Below are 24981 nucleotides of genomic sequence, written 5' to 3' on the forward strand. Positions count from 1 at the left end.
CCTATTTAGGGCGCAAAACCATACTTTCGTAAAGTTGTAATAATGGTGACCCACACTGGCCTATTTTATATACGGCACAAAACCATACCTCGAACAGTCTTTGTTTTACGCTAGTACTAGTAGTCAAAAGAAAGGGATGAGTATAGTTTTCTTAGTTCTTACTGCCTGCAGTTGTGTTTGCCAGACTACGCATATAAGAATATCAATAAAGAAGAACTTTTTTTTGAGTAGACAAGCGCTGCGTAAAACGAAATGCAACTGTCAGTGTCAAGTTAAAGTCAAACTGTCAGTGCATAACATAACCTCTAGTATTGTACTCTGGATTTGTGATACAAATTTTAAATTGCATAAATAAATATAAAACGTGATGTGAATAACTTGAATTTAAAATGCAAGCTTTAAAAATATTATTACGTAATAGAAACCTTAGCGCCCTATCACCTAGGGCTTACGGCACTACTAAAAAGAAAATACCGACCTCCACAGAAGAAGATTTACCAAGTAAGTAATATTTACAAAAAACTGTATTATTTTAAATGTGAATTCTCGCTGTTAATATAAATTGATTTCTGTCTATTATGATCCTTTGTCTGTCTTGTTCGTCCTTTTCAAACGATTACTGGAAATCTAACTAGAAGAGATACCTTAAAGGTTCGCCTTTGTACTCTATCTTGAGGCACGGTAGTGCCCCCGCCAAGACAAGCTTAAGGATACTGCCTACATTTTGTCTCTGTACAGTAACGTGTATACATATTTGGTTTCTTTCAGTTTTTCAGTACTCAGTGAGCAAGAGTTCAGATCGGCGGGTGTATGTATGGGGCTTGGCTGAGACTGGAGCTCTGGGCATTCACATGCCGCGGGGCAAGAAGCGAGGAAAGAAAGCCTACAAGAACAATTTTTCGTTGGCTTGGTACCCCATGAGGTCTACTTTTGGAGAAAGATTTGATGTATGTTTCAATAATATGTTACTGTGTAATAGATCAAGTCTTCAAACTTGAAAAGCTTTTCGTCAGTGAAGGTTTAAGTATATTTATATCTTATCTTTAAAAATGACATATTTCAAACAGTTAATTACATTTAATTTATATCCATTTCTGAAAGTTACCAATGAAAATAATATCTAAAAATTTAAACAAACACTTGTTTTTGACAAAGAATCTTCCATGATTTCATTAAAATGAACTAATGTTACAGGTAACAGATATAGCATGTGGCTATGGGTTCACAGTATCCTCGGTAAAGACCAGTGAACAGCACAAAGTGTTTGGAATGGGCATCAACACAGATTCACAGATTGGTTACCATGCGCCGCGCATGGGACATCCACTAGAGTTGTTGTTGAGCCCGGCACCCATTTATGTACCTTATAAATCTTTAGAAACTAAAGTACGTAAAGCTCTTGTTTAATAATATTTTTTAAACCCTGCCAATATTAGCTAGGTATGGTGTAGTTATACAAGGTGGCCAAAAAAATCACCCGCCCATAGAAAATGGACCAGCTAAAATGCCAAAATAGGCAAGAATTTTTTTTCGCGATTTCGGGGTTGGTCCCATAGTAAAAGTTGCTCAGTATAAGCCCAAAACCTTCCTGGCAATGGGAATGCACATATTTTTTGGCCACCTTGTATATGTTGCAGTCAACTGTTTAAATTAGCCAGGTAATTACTTGGCTGAAGAACAACTAGCTAAGTCATTGATCACAATGTTTAACCAGATGGCTGAATGTTATGTAGTCATTAAGTTCATTTAGACATTTTTTAATTTGATGTTCGGTTAAGTTAGTATTTTATTGTTAATTAATTTATTTTGTTTTAAGTTTTTTAGGTTTCATTTAAATCACTTGGCTGAGTGAACCAGTGAGTGGGTTTAGACATCATCTAAATTATAAAACCATAATTAATTGCCAAATATAACTGGCATACCGCAAACCACGTTCAAGGTGTTGCCTATCTGTCACTCTTAAAAATTCGTACGTAACTGTGACAGGGAGGCAAACATTGAACGTGGTTCGTGGTAGGCCGTCTGATTTTGACAACATTGTAATAGAGTTGATTAGAATTGCTATTTTAGATCTGTTTTATTTTAAATTCTTAAACTTTTTAATTTAGGACACCAAGTCCGAACCGAGCCGATTCGAGTTAGGACGTTAGGCGAGAGGGGAGGGGGGGGGGGGGGCGGGTTTAGGTTCGGCAACGCGCATGTAACTCCTCTGGAGTTGCAGGCGTACATAGACTACGGAGACTGCTTTCCATCAGGCGGGCCGTATGCTTGTTTGCCACCAACATAGTATAAAAAAAAGTCTTCCAAGAAACTTCACACTTAACAATTATTGATAATATTGCAAGCATGATAACTTGTCACTATAAACTCTAGTTTTAATTTCTTTTGTAACTGTAATTACAGATAATTGGCCTAGCAGCCGGTAGAGCCCATACAGTAATATTGACAGACACAGAAGGAGCATACACATTAGGCAACAACGCGTATGGCCAGTGTGGCCGGAAAATCAACAGTAACGAGGAATATAAAGGAAGCATGGTGACATACAACATACACAGTCTGGGCAAGGAGAAAATCACGAATGTGTGCTGTGGGCAAGATCACACGTAAGTTTTATTTAGATGCTTTATTCTATGTTGCACAACTCTTGAAGTCAATATTTATTGGCCAGTTTGTATCTCAAACATGGAGAAACCAGCTTATCTTGAGGTCTAAATTGAAAATCTTGACACCGATAAGTAGGTGCTGCCCGCTACAGGTCACGCCCGCCCCATAGCGTTGCTGGGTCTGCCACATTGTAGTTAAAATACCCCTCCCCCCGCGTATAGTTCAACACGTTTTCTCTATAAATATGATTGCAACAAAACTTATCTGGATTAATTTATATGGCTTTCCAGTCTTAAAGCTTTAATAGACAGGCGTACCGGACCGCGACGTTGGTCTGATCAGTATATCGCTTCCTCGCTCTCTCTCACAGCTGCGTCCTTAACAGAAGAACGGCAAACCACCTTCCGCTCGATCGGACAGGCCTCGAACCGTATAAAGGTGCTCTAAGTACAATATTATTTAATTTATCAGTATAAAAGGCGGCAAGGCTGAAAAATATATTAGTAATTTTGAACTGACAAAATTGTCTTGAAAGATATATCTCAATTTTTTTTTGTTTTTGACTCCAACACAATACTTGAGTTTGAAAATATTTCAGTCTGTTCATAACAGAATCGGGGCGAGTATGGGCGTGCGGGTGGGGCGCGGACGGGCAGACGGGACTCGGGACGTATGACAACACTAGTGCGCCTGCCCCGGTGAAGGGGGACATCACTAGTGAGAGGATCGTCAAGGTGGCTTCGACGGGGGACTGCGTGCTGGCGCTTAGCGGTGAGTTGGGATTGGTCAATTTTTAATTTCAAGCCATGGGGTCATTACCATGGTGTGTAAATAAGGATGAACGCGCGAAGTTAGAGCAGATAGTGCGGCAACCGTTTAGGTTTCGGCTTCCGGTAGTTAAAAATCCAGGTATAAAAAAAAAACATCGATATTAAATTAAAGACCATAGAGTGGAAGATAACCTAACCTAACCACAAAATATAGAACTTAAATCTAGCGCCCTCTGTATTTCTTAACCTCATTCAATGACGATTTTATATTTGTAGCCTGCCATGATTATTAGTTTAAATGTTACTTTAGGTTCGTGATATTCATTGTCCAACCAAACATCCATTAAATTTACTTTTATTTCAGACAAAGGAGAGCTTTTCGGTTGGGGCAACTCAGAGTACGGACAAGTCCCAATGGCGACACAGCACCAACAAGTCAACATGTCGTATGCGTTGTATAGTTTCACCAGGGGACTGGGCAAGATCGTCGATATAGCTAGTGGAGGCTCCTTCTGCCTTATTGCTAATGGTAAAATACCCAAGATTTTACGCATGATCTTTGTCTCTCTGTTAGGAAAAGTCACCCCACACTAGCGTCTCGTCAATTCTATGCCTGCTGCTCGACGCTACCTTAGCGCAACTGCGCAGCGACGTCATTTTCCATAGCGCCGATGCTCAAAAGACGCTAGAGTGGGGTGACCCTTAGTCCCTAAGTTGTGTCGCGAGTAGTATAGTCGCGCGAACCATTCGAATGGTTCTAAAAACAAATTTCTAAACAACCAATAATTAATGTACGATTCACATCGCTGGAGCCAGATCGCGTGTTACCAGTCAAACGAATTTGAACCATAGCTACAGTATGTACATTCTACATTTAAATGGTAACGCCGTTGGTCGCGAGCAGTTGCATAGGGCCTGCCATTTGACTTTGGTTTGACGTGAAATTGTTTCATTTGGGATTTAACCCTTTCCCAGGCCGATTTATCGACCACAGACGCGCCATTAGAATTTCAACTGTAGCATTCCGATTTAAGGTTCAAATTAGATTACACTTTCAGGAAATGTGACTTGTCTTCAAATGAATCATCAAAGCTGGATTGATTGGAATATATTTGGATTTTTTGGGAAAACCTTGTAGATTGGTGCGGCCTGGGAAAGGGTTAATATAATAAAATAGGTACTACTCTGTTTCAGAACAAGGCGACGTCTTCGTATGGGGCTACGGTTTACTAGGCCTCGGCCCCAATGTCTCCAACAGCACCAAACCCAAGCTAATACCGCCAGCTTTCTTCGGCCGCAACGAATTTAACCCTGAATGCATGGTTGAGCAAGTGGTCTGCGGTATCGGGCATCTAGCAGCCATCACCAATAATGGAGACCTTTATATGTGGGGAAGGAACAGACATGGTTGTTTAGGTTTAGGTCATTCTAAAGACCAGCATTTTCCTATGAAAGTGGCAGTTGGCGCCCATGTTTTAAAAGTAGCCTGCAGCGTGGATCACACTATAGCTTTGAGTAAACCGTTTGTGTAGAGTAGAATGTTTGGATTGTATGCCGAGAGACTTGATGTTTATTTTAAATAAATAGTTAATTTCTTCCATTTCAGGTTTTTAATTCATGAATCATTTATCATAATTATTATGTAAAGTCAGCTGCAGAGATAACTGACCCCCCTACATAGAAACTTGTTTTCAGCGAGAGGGGTGGGGGTCCCGTAATCTCTGCAGCTATCGGCAGTGAAAATGTGCTGTAGATACAGTCACGTCTAAAATATCGGTACGATAAATGTGCCATAAATATGTATACACTACCTTAATATATGAGCAATAAAGTCGTGTATACATATTTTTGGCACTTTTTTCGTATCGATATTTTCAGACATGACCATACCATCAAGGTTTAAGTTATTAACATATAGGGATGAAATGACCATAACTCCAAATTTTAGTAGGCACCATTGTCATCTGTGAACTAAAAACTCATCAACATTGTTGCAAAGAAAGTCCACCAAAGAGTGTTGCTTCCTTAAGCACATCTCATTTGTTCTCTAAAACTGTGCAATGCAACAACATGACTGGGGCTGATATGAAAACACATGTTTTAGTACAAGAGCAATAGTTTTACTAGTTACTACTTATTTGGGCTGTATACAGGGATAACATGTATTTGAGTACTAATATTTATTTATCTTTAGCAGAGATTATTCAGAATAATTTAAAAAACCGACACATACTTCATGATTCTTCTAGTTAATGCGGCTAAATTCATCTGCAGAAGAATTCATACAGAAGCTCCTTTTTTCAAACAAAAACATATTATTATGATTGTTATCTTTAATTTTATTCACAAAGCAGCAATTGACTTTAGTCTCAGCAGTCAGTAGGTGTGTTATATTGCCTATGGTAGACAACCATAAAATTAAAAAAAATGTTTATGCAATGATTTTAAACCATTTTATGGCAAAAATGCCTTACATTATTTTGGAAAAGTGCTGATTTTTATCAAACATAGGTATGAACTACTGAAACTTGATGCAACAAACTAACATTCACTTAAAAAAACAAATCACATTCACATCAAAACCAGTCCACACACAGACATTGGCATTAAACATAATATAACACCCCTATTTTTGTGATCACAGTTAAAAAAATAAGAAAAGTATGCTTGTGTAAGGAATTTTTCCCAAAGACAGATTTGGCCATATTAACCTTATATTCTTAATTATCACTAACTAAAGATATGCAAATATCAAATTAATTCTATGCTATAAAATTGGTATAATTTTACACAATTTTTACAAAAGTCATTTACATATAACTCTTACTTGAAACCATTATAAAAATACACACCATTCCCTTTATGGTAAATATAAATAACAAAGACAATGTCCATCGACATATCAATTAACCTTTTCAACACCATGTCAAACACAAATTCTGTCACTCCAACACCACATGACCAAAGTGTCAAAACTGAAATTTAACTGTATAGATTAATCCATCATTGGTGTTGGACCCGCAGTTCAAATATTATTGTTATTTAGTTTTATACAGGCAGCTCATGCTGGTATGTCTAAATCAGAGTTCACTGAGCATGATTTCACCCTCTAGATAGTTTGGTTTTAATATAACCATTGTTAGCATTGAAAAGGTTAATTAGTTGTTTTGTTCATTATTAAAGTTCAAAGTTTTTATGAATGGGAACAGTATGATCACAATCCTGCTGGTAGTTACACAGTCCCTGCATTACACTTTACATATTCTTATATTGAACGAGAGTTAACGCAACATAAGTCTTTTCCCAACTCTCTCGTTCAATACCACAAAGACTATTGTTTGCATTCATCGTGGAATGGCTCCAGCGTGCGAAAGTCACGCCAAGCCGGCGGCAGCAACGACGTGTGGTGCAGGTGGCATGAACATCTCTTACAAGGTTCACTAAACAGGTTCACATAACTATGCAACCATGTCATGAATGAACGCACCGCTAAGTCCGGAAGCGTTGGAGAGTAAAAATGAAGCATAGCAGCATGAGCATTCTCTGTTACCTTCCTGAAGACGTGGTGTCGAGACTCCGTCCACAAATCTAGAGTTTCACCGTATCCTTTCACCATCACCCATTCCATGAGCAGTCCTTTAAAGGCAACAACAGCTTTTAAAACATGACTCAAATTGATTTGAACAACAGCGTTGCTCGCGAATGGGCGGGAGATAGTTATTTTCATGTCATTGTAAGATCTATCGATATTATTGATGACTTGATCAACCTGGACTGGCGCTACGTTATGGTTGCTTTGTAGTTTACCTCGTCTCTTGGTGTTGCCGGAGTTTATGTACGAGCGTTTTAGAGAGTTCTGGCTTAACAATGTGTGGGCAAAGGAACTATACTCATGCACTTTGTCTGTCCATTTATAGCTGTTAACTAACTGTGTATAGTATGCTTGGCGCTCTTGCGTAGTTTCTTGGCTAAGGTATGTCGTGTTCCCCAAATTTAATGTGAGTGTTGCAGGCACCGGAAGACCATTTACAGTCTGATCTAAATCCCTCAAGTTGATATTTACAGTGTTTAGAAGTTCTTGCAGCTCCAAAAGAAATTTATCTTTACCATCTTCGCCGTGATCGGCTCGCAAGCCATTTGATAAAGTTTCGAAAACATGACTGACGCTTGATCGTAAAGTTCGAAGCGAATTAAGAGCCGAATTTAGCTGGTCCACATTTAGAGTTTGATTCATTTTGTTGTATAAACACAATCTTTATAATTTCGCAAGCAAAACACCGTCCATTAACAATCGCTGTTCACCACTGTCACTGTCACTGCTAATTTGACGTCGATGGCTTGGCGTGACGTTAAGAATTGAGATATGTCAAAAATAAGCTTTGAGCTATAGGTTTAAAAGCTCGTAAAGAATTAGAATTAGTATATACGAGACAGTTCGTTGCCGTCAAATGTACCAGAGGGCCTACCGCGAAAACTGAAATTCGCAAATTGCGGGGATCTTCCTCTCACTCTAATTAAGTCTTAGTGAGAGTAAAAGAGAAAGATCCCCGCAATTTGCGAATTTTGGTTTTCGCGGTTTGGTGGTAGTGGCACCCCCTACTCAGAGATTTGCGTAATACTTCCTATTAGAAAAGGTCAGGGTGGATTGACCCACTGGCAATATGGTCACATAACTGGGCACCGTTAATAATAAATAAAATTGCATTTTTTGGATTGTTGCGATACTATTACGATAGACTTATAAGAATTGCTAGTTTGGGTGGTGATAGGGTGTTTTGATGGACGAGCAAATACGGAACCCTACACCGAGCGTGACCCGACGCTCGGTGTAGGTCGTGACGCTCTTGGCTGGGTTTTTGTTTCTACCCCCCCACTCCCAAACCCAACCCAACCCGAAGTAGCCCCAACCCAACCCAACTCAAACCCAACTAACAATTCTTATAAGCAGATAACTATCGTAAGCATTGCAAGAGTACGTGTTAACGGATTAACGATTAACGGTGCCATAAACATGGACGTTTCTATACCCCATTTGGCTAAATTTCCAATAGCTACTTTAAGGAAATAATTGACCAAGCCTTAGCGTTGGTCTCCGTTTCATCTTGGGCAAAAATGCTTTCGTACGTCCGGATGTTCTCCTCTACTGGTCGCCATTCTCAACCGATACTCGTGAAATTTTGTGAGCAGGTTCGATGATTAAACAGAAGTTTTGTCGATGTCGCTTCAGTTTTAAGTTATGCTCGCGAATTCTACAGTTCACAGACCCATTCGTTTTATTGTACATATAATTCTCAAGAAAATCGGGCTGTAACATGAAAGAAAACATATGTATTTAGGTGTAGATACCTAAATATTTACGTATCTTGTAGTTTGGTGAATATGTTTTTAAATAAAAGCAATACTAGTAAGTATACACTGCAACTCTAAGAAAACTTTTTGCTAGAAGGTCAAAAAATGCTGCTCATGTACAACTAGATCTCAAATTGGTGCTACTCTGAAGTTGTTTACAAATTACATCTTTCACGTAAACAATTTTACTACAATGTTACGATTGGTCCTAATGCCGCCCATTTGCCTAGCTTTTCACTCGTTCCAACACGTAGTGATTATATGCTCTTTGGTTCCAACGCGCAACGCTGCTTAACCCCAGTTTAGTATGCTAATGTGTGTTTGACACAACTACTGTCTTTGTGTAATGCGCGATAAACGCACTTCATTGAGGCTTTTAAATAAACGTAACTGTGTTGTGTTCAATGTGGAATTTGGAAGGGGTCTCGGCTGTGCGAGTGCGGCGAAGAAGAACAAACCATTGAGCACATATTTCGGCGCTGCCCATTTCTTATATTCTGGTCCAGCTGAGGATCTAGATGTCTTGAAATTTGACGTAGTTAACTGGCTTAACAACCTCAAAGCTGTTCTCTGGTTGCCTAACCATGCATGCCATACGATAAAATAAATAATGTGGAATTGCCTTAATATTGTATTTTTTTTATTCAGTGTACACTGGTTTTAAGTTTCTTTATATAAAAGATTTTTGCCTAAAAATTATCTATGGTTAATAATACCTGGCTGGTATGGATAAAAAAAATTGACACCAGCCACTAAAAAGAAAAGTGTTTTTTCTTCTTTATTTAATGGTATTACGATTTTTTTCCTTTACACTGACAGTAATTGCAAAACACACAAAACCTCCTTGGAAAAATAAAACTGCTAAAAGTTTACTATTCTTCGATGCGAAACTCCGAGTTGCCATAAATCTGCTCATTCTGATCTTACTAGATTTCAATTTATAAATGACCCTAAATGTGACTTTGGTGCTGAGGAGGCTGATATTAACCATATATTCTTTTCTTGTCCCTTATACGATCGCACTGTTTTCTAGGAAACTTTACAATCTAAACATATTCCCTTTCCAATAGACATTCCTTCCTTGCTTATTAATCCTGATTTATGTAACATCTTGGCTTGGTTCATCTTCCATAGGTAATAATATTAAAGTATTGTATTTTATAATTTATAGTATATTTACCACATTGTATTTTATTTAATATAAGTACCTGACCTGACCCCTTTTTCCAAATTCCGAATATCCTTTATTCCTTTCCTCGTTTAATTTCCCACCCTTTTACTTGACGTTGGCTACGGGCAACACCGCCCTCAAGTCCATACAAACAAACAAAAAAAGTCCGAGTTGAGTGTCAGCTGAGTTTTTCGCTGTAATTTTTATTCTCATGAAAATGTATTTATTTTTTTAAACTTTATTGCTCATCAAAAAAGGTACAAATGGCGGATTTAATGCTTCATGGCATTTTCTACCAGTCAATATGCTTGACTATGGTTGGCCCTATGGCCAAACTGAAAAATGTCAAGGTGGGTGCAGTGAGAATATGTACGTAATTATGTACAGTCAGCATCAATAGTAGCGGATTAAACAACGCCCCAAAACTATCTGATATTCCGGATAACTTTTCCAAATACAGATAAATCTCTCAAATTTATGTTCAAAAGTATATCTTTTACAGTTTTAATTGTTCTACATATAGGTTCAGAGGGCCTACCGCGAACCACGTTCGACGTGTTGCCTCTCTGTCGCACTTGTAAATTCGCATGTGAGTGTGACAGGGAGGCAACACGTCGAACGTGGTTCGCGGTAAGCCCTCAGGTTCTATATTTTGAAACCTTGTTTGATCCGCTACCTTTGATGCTGCCGTACAGGGTCATTATATTTTTACTTAAAACTATTAAACAGTGATTTAACAACCATTTTAAACATAACAATTCCAATTACTATAAAAATTTAACAAGCGATTTAACCAGTCTTTAACGTGTACGTCTAGTACGTGAATTTCCCGCCACTAGCTTTCTTTATTTTTCAAGTGTACGAGCTTGTTCGACATATATTTCTCTGTAAACTACGACTTAATTCCTCTGTCTTGACGCTCGGTACTGTTGCAGTGTTTCAGGACTGTTTGTTATTACTACCTTACAGAAAACTGCAGCCAAATAACACCAGACCCTCATAGTGTTGTGTTCCTGCCGGTGAGTAAAGTTGCCAGAGCTCAATGCGGGTGTGGAGTGTAGGGGTCGGCAACGCGGATGTAACTCCTCTAGAGCTGCAGGCGTCAATAGCCTACGGAGACTGCTTACCATCAGGCGGGCCGTATGCTTGTTTGTTACCGACGTAGTATAAAAAAAACCGGCAGCAACTTCAGGAGGTCGATTTAGATATAACAATTTGTCACGGTTCTGTGGGCCTACCGCGAACCACGTTCGACGTGATAACTCCCTGTCACACTTTCGTAGGAATTTACAAGTGCGATAGAGAGGCAACACGTCGAACGTGATCCTATTTTGATGCGAAGTAAAAGGTCGTATCGAAACCATAAATCAAAATCAACCTACAATAACATATGTGTATTAAAAAAAACTGTAAGTAACTGTAACCATTTGATATCAAAAAAAAAAAACTTTTCAAATAGGTTTCCAAGTCAAAATATTCCCGTTAATCTAAAAATAATCCGCTACTTATGGGTTGAAAGACATCACTGGTTTTATAGAGGCGATGGCTCGCCTCTGTTGAGTGAGCGATGACAATAGGTTCAAGAGTTTCACAGACATTGTAAAAACGGGCTTTATTTGTCTACTGAGATTCTCATATAGCATCAATTCTGTTCTGTTTAAGAACTAAAGCTTTAAGTTAGTTTTCCTACTCCTCTGCTATTATCTGTCATTTATGCATTCATTAACACGAATATAAGAACATACATAAAAGGTTTCAAGAAAAGTCTATATTGTCTATTCCTCATAAAAGCTCTTGTGCTTTTAATCGCTATAACGTTACTGCGATTAATGGCTACCAACCTAACAAAACCAAAACGTTTTAAACTAAGTGCATTGCTGCCAACTTACAAAATATTCATTTGGTTGCATAGTAAAAATAATTACTTCATAAGTCAGAAACACACATGTGACACCCGTAATATAGCAACACCCATAGACTACGAAGACCGCTTAGCGTTGCTTGTTAGTCTCCGTAGGCTACGGTGGCCAAAATTGAGAAAAAACTGTCCAAAAATTTAATTTAGCAAGTAGCAAGTACCAGGTCCTCATGAGTTACGAGGTGTCGCTGACCGGCCGGCCGGGGCCCGGGGCGGGCTGGGCGCGCAACAAGGTATGCTCGCGCGTCTTGGCTCGTGGCGTATTCCTTTACAATGTTCGCCTACGCTTTCGGTTCCGGCTCACATTGTAACTCACGCCACTCGCCTTTTTTGACCCTTCTTATACAACTGTTGCATAATAGTATTTTATGCAACAGTTGTATAAGAAGGGTCAAAAAAGGCGAGTGGCGTGAGTTACAATGTGAGCCGGAGCCGAAGGCGTAGGCGAACATTGTAAAGGAATACGCCACGAGAATTTTTTGACCAACTTATACAACGTTGCATACAATATTTTTCCTACGAGTCAACAAAAATAAATCTTAATTTAGGTAAACAAATTACAACAAAAGTATATAGCCAAGACGCGCGAGCATACCTTGTTACGCGCCCGGCCCGCCCCGGGCCGCGGCCGGCCGGTCGGCGACACCTCCTCGTAACTCATGAGGCCCGGTACTTGCTACTTGCTAAATTAATTTTTTGGACAGTTTTTTCTCAATTTTGGCCACCGTAGCCTACGGAGACTAACAAGCAACGCTAAGCGGTCTTCGTAGTCTATGGGTGTTGCTATATTACGGGTGTCACATGCGTGTTTCTGACTTATGAAGTAATTATTTTTACTATGCAACCAAATGAATATTTTGTAAGTTGGCATCAATGCACTTAGTTTAAAACTGTATTCGTTTTGGTTTTGTTAGGTTTGTAGCCATTAATCGCAGTAACATTATAGCTTATAAAAGCACAAGAGCTTTTATGAGGAATAGACAATATAGACTTTTCTTGAAATCTTTTATATATGTTCTTATATTCGTGTTAATGAATGCATAAATGACAGATAACAGTAGAGGAGTAGGAAAAATACTATAACATGTGTGTTGGTTAAATGGTGGTGCAATAATGAAAATATATTTTACAGTACATATGGGGCTACTTTATAGCACTAGTGCGAGAAGTAGCATATTACGTTACTGTGTCGAACATTTAAAGGGCCATATGTACTGTAAAACGTTGTACGATACATGTGCGAATAGGTAATTCGCAACTCGTGTCGATTTAAAACACTCCCTTCGGTCGTGTTTTAATTTATCGCCACTCGTTTCGAATTTCCTATTTTTCGCACTTGTATCGTAATGTACTATTCCACCGCAGTGATATACATTTTTTTTCTTCATTATATTGCTTCAGTCCAGTGGGACTATTTAGCCATAGCCATATACGACAAATATTGTACAGTAGAGTTGTGCGTGCTTGTTCACTGAAAAGATCGCTAAAAACTATCGCTGATTTACCCTGATCGCTTACCATCAGGTGATCCGTCTGCTCGTTTGCCTCCTCTATCATAAAGAAAAAACTAGTACAATTTCACAGATGTACTAGTTCGGTCTTTTAGTAGTACACCGAGAGAAACTAAGCACAATATGTAACGGAACGGTTTGTGCAGACGTTTTGTATTTACAAAACGACCACAAATATAGGGAGCGTGCGTGAACTGTAGGAGGCAGCACAGGAGCCGTCAGATTTTTGGCGCGAGGCGTAAATGTGATGTTTATTGCTCCGACGTAGCCCACAAGATGGCAGAACCTACTATGCACAGGAAAACACGTGACATGTAAATGTAAATGTTTATTGTTCCGATTCAGGCCACAAGATGGCAGACCCTCCAACGCGCACGGTCCCTATCCGAGTATCACGTATGTACATCTAACTGTACGCATGAGGATGTCCCCTCGTAGTGGGAGGCATATAGGGCCTAAGTGTTCCCCAAGATCAACGCTGTGAAGCGTAGGGCAGTAAGTCAGTGTGAATGGCCATAGTGAGTAACGCAGTCGTCAGAGTGAATACCGGTATTCAGGACATGGATTGGTGCATCGGCAGCTGTAAGCAAAACTATTTCAAACTCAGATGAAGAACGTGGCGCCGTGCTGACGGATGATAGCGAAGCAGAGAGACTGCGATTATCAAATCAACAGGTGAGATTGAAATAATTACATACCTGCTTTTTTACAATTATACATTTTTTTTAACATCGCTACAGCCTATATTTGTCGTTGTCATATCAATGATATATAAAATAATATGTATTACCTATGAGGCGTTCGCGACAATTAATGAGCAGAAACAAAGAAATTAATCACGAGCCGATGTCATCAAGATGGCGGTCGACAAGCTACACCCAGTGAGATATCGTCAATGATATCCATTGCAATGAAAATAAAATGACAGGCTTTGGACTTTACTGCTGAGTCAATAAGGGCCATAATAGGTGATTTTACTTTATGCACTAGAGCATTATAAAAACAACTTTATGCCGCTTCTACGTGACTTAAACACCAAGTTTAACGTAAATAAGTTAGACCCCCGTATACAACATATCTAGACCTAATAATTAATAAGACGGAGTCTAATGATATAACTTTATATTTATTTTTGTTTCTTGCATTAGTATTCTAATAAATGGAACAAACTTTATATCTCCAAATACGATGGCGCTAATGATGGCGAACAAGATAAGGCATTAACTCAATTTGTAAAGTTTACCAACTTCGCAAGTCGGGCCATCTTAATAAAACAGAAAATGGAAAAAATAATAAGTTAATGTGTCCTTCGTTATCAATCAATCAATCATACTGATTTCGTTTTATTTAGTAAAAAATTAGAGGTTATTTGATACACAACAATATCTATTTAAAAGATAAGAGGAATAATAAATATGAAAGAGATTGAGGAACATGAATTAAAGTTACCTGTAGGACAAAGAATTGGCTTAAAGGAGAGAAGGCTGGGGGTCGTTCCTTCTTCCTCGCGTTGTCCCGGCATTTTGCCACGGCTCATAGGAGCCTGGGGTCCGCTTGACAACTAATCCCAAGATTTGGCGTAGGCACTAGTTTTTACGAAAGCGACTGCAATCTTTTTTTTTTTTTAACATATATATGACACTTAGACTGCTAAAATAATATCATTTAGTTATTGTGCATTTCGATTATACTTGTCCGTACATGACAATACATGTACGGGCGAGACGCACTATAATTAAATAACATCATTTTGATATCATTCTAATGTCAGTGTACAGTCAGCTGCAAAGAGAGGTGACCCCCCCTGCATACAATCAGTCTATGCAGGCGGGTCACCCCTCTGCATCTGACTGTACGTTCGAATTGACTTGAAGAAAAGTTTCGTATTTTCTGGATGAGACTCGTAAAGATAGATATAAGGCTTTGATTAAAAATAATGAGTTAGGTACTAAATTGAAATAATTGAACATAATCCTATATATTTGATTCGGTTTCCTAGTTCTATAAGAATTTTTGCTAGGACGTTATGACGTTAATATCTAAGCCAGTTTTAATTATTAACGGTCCCATTAGAACTTTACAATACGTCAAATATTAGGTCTAAATACGACACGGATCGGAAATGTCAGTACAAAAGTGACGTTTCTTCAATCAAAAATGTCACATAAGTTCTACAAGGCTCATAATTAGTTTTAAAATGTCTTATTTCTAAATCATATACAATAAACATTAAAAAAATAAAGTTAAATTTACAGTTCATGAGAATATAAAAAAAAACCGGTTTAGTGCGAGTCGGACTCGCACAGGCAGGGTTCCGTACCGTTATGTATAAAAACGGTCACCCATCCAAGTACTGACTCCGCCCGACGTTGGTTAACTTCGGTGATTGGATGAGAACATCGTGATTGGAAAAAAATATTTATTTTATTCTGTTTTTGTTATTTGTTGTTATAGTGGCAACAGAAATACATAAACTGTAGAAATTTCAACTGGCTAACTAACACGGTTCATGAGATACAGCCTGGTGACAGACGGACGGACGCACGGACAGCGGAGTCTCAGTATTAGGGTACGGAACCCTAAAAAAGGTCGTATATGATAGGACTAATATTATGGTATTCCCTTAATTTATATTTTCTCATTGACTGATATTATACCGCACACAGCTGGACGTTCAGTCCTCGCTTAAAGAGCCCATGCTTCCCCCGGGATAACTTCGATGGGTAGCTCACTCCGCAACCGGTGGGTTCGTGAGGATGCCCCTTAAAACCGCACGCTGTAAGATCATTGAATGCCAAAGCGTAAGAAGATAATGCGGAATTAATTTACGCTCCGCTGAAATTAAATTAACTTAAATATGTAAATAGTTATTTGTTTTACAAGGGGGCAAAGTTGTTGTTTAACCGCTCGTGCCAATATTGATACTTGAGCAAGCGAAAGATTCCAAAATTGAAAAATGGAATATTGAGCGTTGCGAGGCTTTCAAGGCACGAGTGTTGATCAAATTTTGCCACCGAGTGAAACACAAATTTTTCATCACACCAATGCGAGGAAAATTCAAACTGTAAAAATCCAAATGAACGTTCCCAATAAGATCTATCTACGATATTTCTAACGTCAAAGTGACATTGGTTGCCCGAATCGAGCTGCTTCTGCCAATTATACGACATACAAACGATATCTAAATGAGAACTTATATAACCACAACTAATCGTTATCGTATTTCATACTTCGAATCGGGCCGAAAGTAGCAACACTACAAACTACGTCGTATGTTTTCGTAGCAACTTCGTAGCGTGTAGTCACTTCGTAGAGTTTCGTAGCACAAACGTGTAACGAACGCACGAGCATCCTAACATTCAATGAACTTATATTTGCGTGCATTCACTTGACGATCACCATTATAAATGCACGTCTTGTTTACAAAGTGGGAATTTGGCGCGAAAATATGCCGACGTATCTCGTCAGCAGCGAGAGGGTTAACGCCGTCGTTACTGGATCATTATTTAGCAGTATTCAGCTAACATTAAGGCACCGACTTTGCAGGGTTATTTGAGCACGTATTCTGTAATGACACGTTCAAACTGCTGCCGTATTTTCAAGATGGTTTCAGCTGATGGCTGGGTCCGTGGGGAATTGGCTTTTGAAAAGTTTCGTGCATTTGAATTTGCTTCTGCACGTCTTCACTGTACGGAGTTGTCCGAGTATTTCGCTCTACTTAGAACTGAACTTCCACAAAATAGGTCTGATGGACACGTTTTTCATCTTTTCTTCATCTTTCAAATAACATTATTGTATAAAATTTTATAGGTGTGATCAATACTTGCGTAAATACTTCGAACTATTCGAACTTTAATATTAGTAAAAAAAATCCTATAGATACGATATGGATTGGATATCATTTATTCTTTTAAAATTATGGCTTCAATCCAGTGGGACTATTTCGCCAGTATCAAGATATTACGAGCTTTAAATACGACTAAAATTGTACAGTTAGTGTGTAAACACTGGACTTTACAAGTAGCACGTGGAATACCGGCCGCTGACTCCAAAATGGTGATAAAACGCGTTTCAAGATTAATTCTCTATTCACTGCAAACTACCACATTAGCTTACTGTATAATAAGCTATCGCTAAACAATAGTAATGAGAAAAAAATAAAGGAGTTAATCACGAGGCAACTATCAAGATAATGCACGAAACGGAAGTTCCGGGTTGGAAGAAAAATTTTGACGTATCTTAAAGTTCGAATTGGGCTCATAGTTATTTGTCATTGAGACGGACTCATTTCTCGAACGGTATTAGACTAATAATATTAGTCCACGAACTGTCAAGTCGTGGACCATGGTAACACACTAATAATATTAGACTAATAATATTAGTCCACGAACTGTCAAGTCGTGGACCATGCCAACACACTAATAATATTAGACTAATAATATTAGTCCACGAACTGTCATGTCGTATGGGTTACCATGGCAACACACTAATAATATTAGACTAATACCGTTCGAGAAATGGGCCCCTGAGCTATCACTTAACACATTCAGTGTCAGTGACCCGATAGTCGCGTTCTCTGTGCGTAGTCGCTATTTTTTATATACGGGATAACTCGTACCACGCAAGACGCGCGGGTACCGAGTGTGTTAACGAGAAGAAACAACTTAAAGCTAATAGGGCCCATCAGACCCGCCCGCGAGTCTTTTAGTTCTTGGCTTTCTCCTTTTGGATCAGAAAATTTAGGCCTCTACATTTTATACTCTAGTCTTCTAAAGTATAAAATGCAATTTGTATTCTAGTTTCACACAATAAGCAAATGTTTCCAAGCTGGTGTGGTGAAAAATATTGAATCGGAAAACATTTGTTCGACACTAATATGCTTCGTCAACACGTAACATGTTTACATGAAAAACAGGCGTGTTGTATTGTTCACTATAGCTGAAAGATATGCTGTGCTAAAAGGATTTAGTAAATTGCTATACAAAACAAAACGAAAATAATTAATTATATCTAATTAGCGACTAGTCGGTTGAAAATGGAGTCCACAATATTGTTAAAAAATATATGCAGTCGTATTGAAAATCATCTGCCTATCTTAGAGGTCGGTTAAAAATAAGCAATGAATTTGGATTACAATAAAATGGTGTAACGTTAGTGCAACCCGCGGAGCCTCCAACCGGCTCAAGTCTAAGCGTTTGGACTCGGACAATAGGGCATTCATCTTACGTCTGACAAAAGATGCGTGAAAGGATCTTTGTATCATTCAGGCGCACGTCGGCCCGCCTGCTCCCTCCGCCCTATGATAATCCGCCCCAGATTTACATGACACCCAAATGGAAACAGTTTCGTTTAAAAGAATAATTTATATATCGAATCTCGCTAACATATTCCATAAGTTTGCATTTCATCACAAAAAATTAGCAAGCGAATCTCTGAAAGTTAAATAGAAATCCCGAATGGCTGATGAGCGCTCGGCGAACCGTTCGACGAACGTGTTTATCCAATTTGGCTAAACGGCGCGGGTCGAGACGCTAAGGGCCTCCGAGGGCGCGCAGACGGCCGGCTGCAGCGACCTTGGCGCGCCCTACTGGCCCGGGCATGTCCTGCTCAATCACCGCTTCCGCGACGTCTCCTAATCGCGAGAGAAACTATAGGATAGAATGATCGGAACATAAAGAGATTCGAGGGCCTTTTTGAAGGGGCAGGGCCGGGTCGGCGCGCAGACGTTCGTGCGCAGCGGGGCGCGGGGCACCCGGGGGCGGCCCAGTCCCGCGCCGAGCGCCGCTCGGGCTGGCCGCGTCACGAGCCGCATGAGCGCGCCGGAGTGCTAGCGCAGGTGCGCGGGTGTGGTATGCCCGCGCGTCGCCGCCATGGCCCCTCTGCTGGTGGCCTTGGCGCTGATGACCTTGCTGCCCGGTGAGTGAGGGCGCGCAACAGGCGGCACCGCCCCCGCGTTTGTTTACCGTGCGGGATCGATGGCGTGACGAGGTGTTGTGAGTGTGACCTGGATGAGGAGCCGGAGGTAGAGGTAACGGTTACAGCGAGTGCCGCCAGCCATGACATGTCACATTTATCTAAGGCGTAAAATTGGCAGGGCTCGCCTGTGGAGCCCGCTGACGAGCCACGTGGTGGCAGGTAGACGCACCGAAGCCCGGTGACAGTATATGCAATAAAACGAACAAGCTCCTTTACGAGAGCGCCCGCCGCGCCTGATCCGCGTCACGTATGATAAGATGGAAATTTTATGTTCTTGCTGTTACGATTTTATGGCTCACCTTATTGAAGCCGCCTTAACCCTGATTTCCTTCGACTTGCCTGTCTTTTTGATAATATTTCCATTTTCTCTGAGAAAATGTATTAGAACAGAAAAGTTACACGGTTTTTCCTGTGGGTAGATCGTAAAGTTTGTTTACTGTAGGGTACTTGCCTTTTAGTTAGCTATGAAAGTCATAGTAAAGACAATCCGTGTTTTGTTACGTTACGAACCTACAGCCTTTGGTTTCTACTGTAATTAAGGAAAAAAATACAAATAAACACGTAAAATATACCTACATACTTTTTTTAACACACAAATGCGCAATTATTTTACTGCCGACACTTTATATTACAGCCTACACTTCACATTGTGTTTTCATGCGTCTGGCGCAAAATTCACGCACGTCGTTAAGAAACGTAATGGACACTCAATCATAATCTCATAACTTACGTTACCTTTCTCCTTTCATTCATAAGTGTCATGAATGATGGTCGGCATCTATCAACTGGATTGTCCAAATCGGCGGGCAGTCAGGAGTTTCATTCCCATTCCTTGCATAATATTCACTTAAGACATTCCACTATAACTTCATGCTCAGAATATGCGTAGTGGTTACTCTTCTCGGGATCACAGTTATACTGGTTTGCCTGAGACGAGTGCTTTTAAAGTTATGGTAATGAACGCCAGGTCTCCATCGCTCACTAACTCATTCCCCTCCCATCCGTTACCGTCCAATTCTGCTGGATAATATTCCACCCGCCGTCATTTCGCAAACATTGGATGGGACGCCATTTGTAATTTCCCAGCTACAAGTATCCCGCTATATGGAATAGTTTGCATTTCAAAATTGAGAACCGTTTTAATGTAAAGAGAACCACTTGAGATTACATTTTCATAATTAGAATGCGTATTAAATCTTCGTTCATTCTAGTGAATTTATATGCTTAATAAGTCTTCCTAAGAATACTGAGCTAAAAGCCAGCCTATTCACGCTAGTATTCCTGATAGGTTTGCCTAATGAGTGTAGTGCCGTGCCAGGGTACGGTAAACCCATTAGACCCTAGCCCGTAGCATTTACCGTGAGTATGGCCACTGTGTATAAACACAGAGTGTGCAATAAACACTAACGAGCTAAAGCACACCGTAAACCACGTTGTACGATTTACCAGCTCGCAAACTTTACTGCCTATATGCCTATTCAGTACTTCATAAATTGTTGGGTTGTTCTTAGAACGGCAGCAAGATAATTAAATTAAATTTTAAAAATTCTCAAGCCAACCAGATACCTATAAAAAGGTCCCAAGTTCCATTCTAATTTGAATCTTTATTTTGTTTAATCAAAATTCTTGTCTAGGCTAGTTTTCATGTCTGGGCGGCTAGAGGAATAAAAATATGCACAATATATCAAGTGGACATCGTGAATTATGAACCATGCACCCACACACTTATGATACTCATGTGATAGGAGTAGGTATACAAGGATTCACCGTGTTGACGGGTTAAGGACAGTGGTACAGTGTATTCTCAAGGGCTTGCAACCATTTATAAACAGGATGTAACCGGAGCAATAAATTAAACTGTCGACGGGACTCCTCAAACTGACCAACTGTTCATTTTTAGGGTTCCGTAGCCAAATGGCAAAAAACGGAACCCTTATAGATTCGTCATGTCCGTCTGTCTGTCCGATTCTGTCACAGCCACTTTTTTCCGAAACTATAAAAGCTATACTGTTCAAACTTGGTAAGTAGATGTATTCTATGAACCGCATTATGATGTTCACACAAAAATAGAAAAAAAACAATAAATTTTGGGGGTTCCCCATACTTAGAACTGAAACACAAAAAATCTTTTTTCATCAAACTCATACGTGTGGGGTATCTATGGATAGGTCTTTAAAAATGATATTGAGGTTTCTAATATCATTTTTTTCTAAACTGAAAAATTTGCGCGAGAGACACTTCCAAAGTGGTAAAAAGTGTGTCCCCCCCCCCCGTAACTTCTAAAATAACAGAATGAAAAATCTAAAAAAAATATATGTTATACATTGCCATGCAAACTTCCACCGAAAATTGGTTCGAACGAGATCTAGTAAGTAGTTTTTTTTTTATACGTCATAAAAATTTTAAAAAAAAATTTTTTTCATCAAACCCATACGTGTGGGGTATCTATGGATAGGTCTTCAAAAATGATATTTAGGTTTCTAATATAATTTTTTTCTAAACTGAATAGTTTGCGCGAGAGACACTTCCAAAGTGAAAAAATGTGTGTCCCCCCCCCTGTAACTTCTAAAATAACAGAATGAAAAAACTAAAAAAAATATATGATATACATTGCCATGCAAACTTCCACCGAAAATTGGTTCGAACGAGATCTAGTAAGTAGTTTTTTTTTAATACGTCATAAAAATTAAAAAAAAATTTTTTTTTCATCAAACCCATACGTGTGGGGTATCTATGGATAGGTCTTCAAAAATGATATTTAGGTTTCTAATATCATTTTTTTCTAAACTGAATAGTTTGCGCGAGAGACACTTCCAAAGTGAAAAAATGTGTGTCCCCCCCCCTGTAACTTCTAAAATAACAGAATGAAAAATCTAAAAAAAATATATGATATACATTACCATGCAAACTTCCACCGAAAATTGGTTTGAACGAGATCTAGTGAATAGTTTTTTTTTAATACGTCAATAAATTAAAAAAAAATTTTTTTCATCAAACCCATACGTGTGGGGTATCTATCAGTGGCGGATCGTTCAAAGAACTCGATTCCCACCGGCTTGTCTAATTTCAGCCCGTTGAGTACTTTCACGATCGGTTGATGGAGAAAAGGAAAGCAAAATTAGCTCCGGGTTACCTACGAATATTTGTGACGCGCCGCCACTGGTATCTATGGATAGGTCTTCAAAAATGATATTTAGGTTCCTAACATCATTTTTTTCTAAACTGAATAGTTTGCGCGAGAGACAGTTCCAAAGTGGTAAAATGTGTGTCCAAAGTGGTAAAATGTTGAACAAGATCTAGCAAGTAGATTTTTTTTTAATACGTCTTAAATGGTACGGAACCCTTCATGCGCGAGTCCGACTCGCACTTGGCCGCTTTTTAAAAATGGCTTTTGTTTGATTTTATTACTTACACGTTATCTCTACACCTTATAAAACAAAGACCCCCGCCCCGTCTGTCTGTCTGTAAGTTTGCGATAAACTCAAAAATTACTGAGCGGATATTCATGCGGTTTGCACTTATAACTAGAGGGACTTTTGGGAAAGGTTTAAGAGTAATTGGTTAAGGTTTACCCTTGCGAAGCCGGGACGGGTCGCTAGTACAATCTAGGACTCAATATACCTATTTCTTTTTTTTTCCCTCTGGCTTTTACTCCCTGCCAATTTGCACAGGATACCTATTGCAAAATTTGTTATTTTGTTGCGTGACAAGTGATGTCAATTCCGGTGATGATAGTGTACATTGAATTTGCATGACAAAAAGAAAATCTAAAGAAAATAAGAGAATCTAAAGTCTAAAGACTTCATAAGCTAAATTTTTTTTTACATTTGACAATCTATGTTTAAATTATTTGTTCGTGTTACAGACAGGCTACACCCGATATACATATGGTAGGCTGTGATTTCAGGTACTTTACCAGCTAGACTGTATTCAAATGCGTTCTAGTCAAATAATGTGTTCTGTTCTGTTTCTACAGTTTAATACCCATAAACAGCCTACAAAAAACTCGTGATAACTATTATATAATATACGTAAATTTTCTCACTTCGCACTGTAAAATAGAAAACGTTGAGAAAATGATTAACGTTTTACTTGTATTTTATAATGCTGCACATTATCGATCAGGAAAATTTTGCTTCACAGAAGAAGACATGCGTTGAGTGAGCTAACCAAAAACTAAATCCACTTATAACACTACTTCTTAAATACCTTAAAGTACTTCGCTTAACTATCTTCAAAACTTACATTTCCTCTACCTGTACCTTACCTACGCCTAGAGAGGCATTCAAACTTTTAAAATCTGTTATTGATATAAAATTACTTGCAATCACGCACGGCAATATACAAGTACAAGCAAGATGCACGGACAAATATATAAAAATAAGTCGAAATCTTCATCAATTTGTAATTTGAATTTGCCTTCAGGATGTTACCTTGCCTATGCCTGGTAATACGAGTAATAGGCAGTCGATATCCACGTAGCGTAATGCGAGCGATACTAATGGCACGAATGATCGATGCTGCGACAGACGGACGACGGATATCTCCCGTATGACTGATGGACTTTTAACGTGCCGACTTAACGATATAGGTGACGTTACGTGGGATGTTATAATGACATACAGGTTTTGGAAACTATAAATATATATCGTGAATAAGTGAAAGTGTGTACACCAGTCAGGGATGTAGGCGGTTGGCAATTTTTCCATAACGCATCGTAAATATTAGTGCAGTTAATGGCTTGATGAAAGCAGGACAAACGCTGATAATAAGACAGTTAATAATAATAGGTTAGGTAAATAAGGTACACAAAAAAAAACACAATACAAGAGGTTTTTAGGGTTCCGTAGCCAAATGGCAAAAAACGGAACCCTTATAGATTCGTCATGTCCGTCTGTCTGTCCGATTCTGTCACAGCCACTTTTTTCCGAAACTATAAAAGCTATACTGTTCAAACTTGGTAAGTAGATGTATTTTATGAACCGCATTATGATGTTTACACAAAAATGGAAAAAAAACAATAAATTTTGGGGGTTCCCCATACTTAGAACTGAAACTCAAAAAATCTTTTTTCATCAAACCCATACGTGTGGGGTATCTATGGATAGGTCTTTAAAAATGATATTGAGGTTTCTAATATCATTTTTTTCTAAACTGAATAGTTTGCTCGAGAGACACTTCCAAAGTGGTAAAAAGTGTGTCCCCCCCCCCCGTAACTTCTAAAATAACAGAATGAAAAATCTAAAAAAAATATATGATATACATTGCCATGCAAACTTCCACCGAAAATTGGTTCGAACGAGATCTAGTAAGTAGTTTTTTTTTAATACGTCATAAAAATTAAAAAAATTTTTTTTTTTCATCAAACCCATACGTGTGGGGTATCTAAGGATAGGTCTTCAAAAATGATATTTAGGTTTCTAATATCATTTTTTTCTAAACTGAATAGTTTGCGCGAGAGACACTTCCAAAGTGAAAAAAAGTGTGTCCCCCCCCCCGTAACTTCTAAAATAACAGAATGAAAAATCTAAAAAAAATATATGATATACATTGCCATGCAAACTTCCACCGAAAATTGGTTCGAACGAGATCTAGTAAGTAGTTTTTTTTTAATACGTCATAAAAATTAAAAAAAAATTTTTTTTTCATCAAACCCATACGTGTGGGGTATCTATGGAT

General features: G+C 38.8%; 3 protein-coding genes across 10 annotated transcripts in view; 2 read left to right on the forward strand and 1 right to left on the reverse strand.

Moving 5' to 3' along the window:
* The first annotated feature begins 136 nt into the window (after positions 1-136).
* On the forward strand, positions 137-4977 carry LOC133519275 (RCC1-like G exchanging factor-like protein). Its single transcript, XM_061853286.1, has 7 exons — positions 137-501; positions 769-947; positions 1195-1386; positions 2404-2606; positions 3206-3378; positions 3742-3906; positions 4572-4977. Exons 1-7 carry the CDS (start codon positions 390-392, stop codon positions 4907-4909), a joined length of 1362 nt encoding a protein of 453 aa, XP_061709270.1. The 5' UTR covers positions 137-389; the 3' UTR covers positions 4910-4977.
* Positions 4978-6440: 1463 nt separating this feature from the next.
* On the reverse strand, positions 6441-7883 carry LOC133519276 (mediator of RNA polymerase II transcription subunit 27). Its single transcript, XM_061853287.1, has one exon. It carries the CDS (start codon positions 7609-7611, stop codon positions 6709-6711), a length of 903 nt encoding a protein of 300 aa, XP_061709271.1. The 5' UTR covers positions 7612-7883; the 3' UTR covers positions 6441-6708.
* Positions 7884-18995: 11112 nt separating this feature from the next.
* The window catches only part of LOC133519278 (neuronal acetylcholine receptor subunit alpha-7), a 185110-nt gene continuing 179124 nt past the window's right edge, over positions 18996-24981 (forward strand). For all 8 annotated transcript variants that reach the window (XM_061853290.1, XM_061853293.1, XM_061853297.1 and 5 more), the window contains exon 1: positions 18996-19242. In XM_061853290.1, coding sequence (XP_061709274.1) covers positions 19197-19242 — 46 coding nt within the window. In that variant the 5' untranslated portion in view covers positions 18996-19196. The remainder of the gene's footprint in view (positions 19243-24981) is intronic.

This window comes from Cydia pomonella, chromosome 6 (genome assembly GCF_033807575.1).
Source record: "Cydia pomonella isolate Wapato2018A chromosome 6, ilCydPomo1, whole genome shotgun sequence".
NCBI classification, from domain to species: domain Eukaryota; kingdom Metazoa; phylum Arthropoda; class Insecta; order Lepidoptera; family Tortricidae; genus Cydia; species Cydia pomonella.

Coding starts and splice junctions, on each gene's coding strand:
- LOC133519275 (XM_061853286.1), top strand. CDS start 390: ATGCAAGCTTTAAAAATATTATTACGTAATAGAAACCTTAGCGCCCTA. Junction 948..1,194: donor CTTTTGGAGAAAGATTTGAT/GTATGTTTCAAT, acceptor CTAATGTTACAG/GTAACAGATATAGCATGTGG. Junction 3,379..3,741: donor CTGCGTGCTGGCGCTTAGCG/GTGAGTTGGGAT, acceptor CTTTTATTTCAG/ACAAAGGAGAGCTTTTCGGT.
- LOC133519276 (XM_061853287.1), bottom strand. CDS start 7,611: ATGAATCAAACTCTAAATGTGGACCAGCTAAATTCGGCTCTTAATTCG.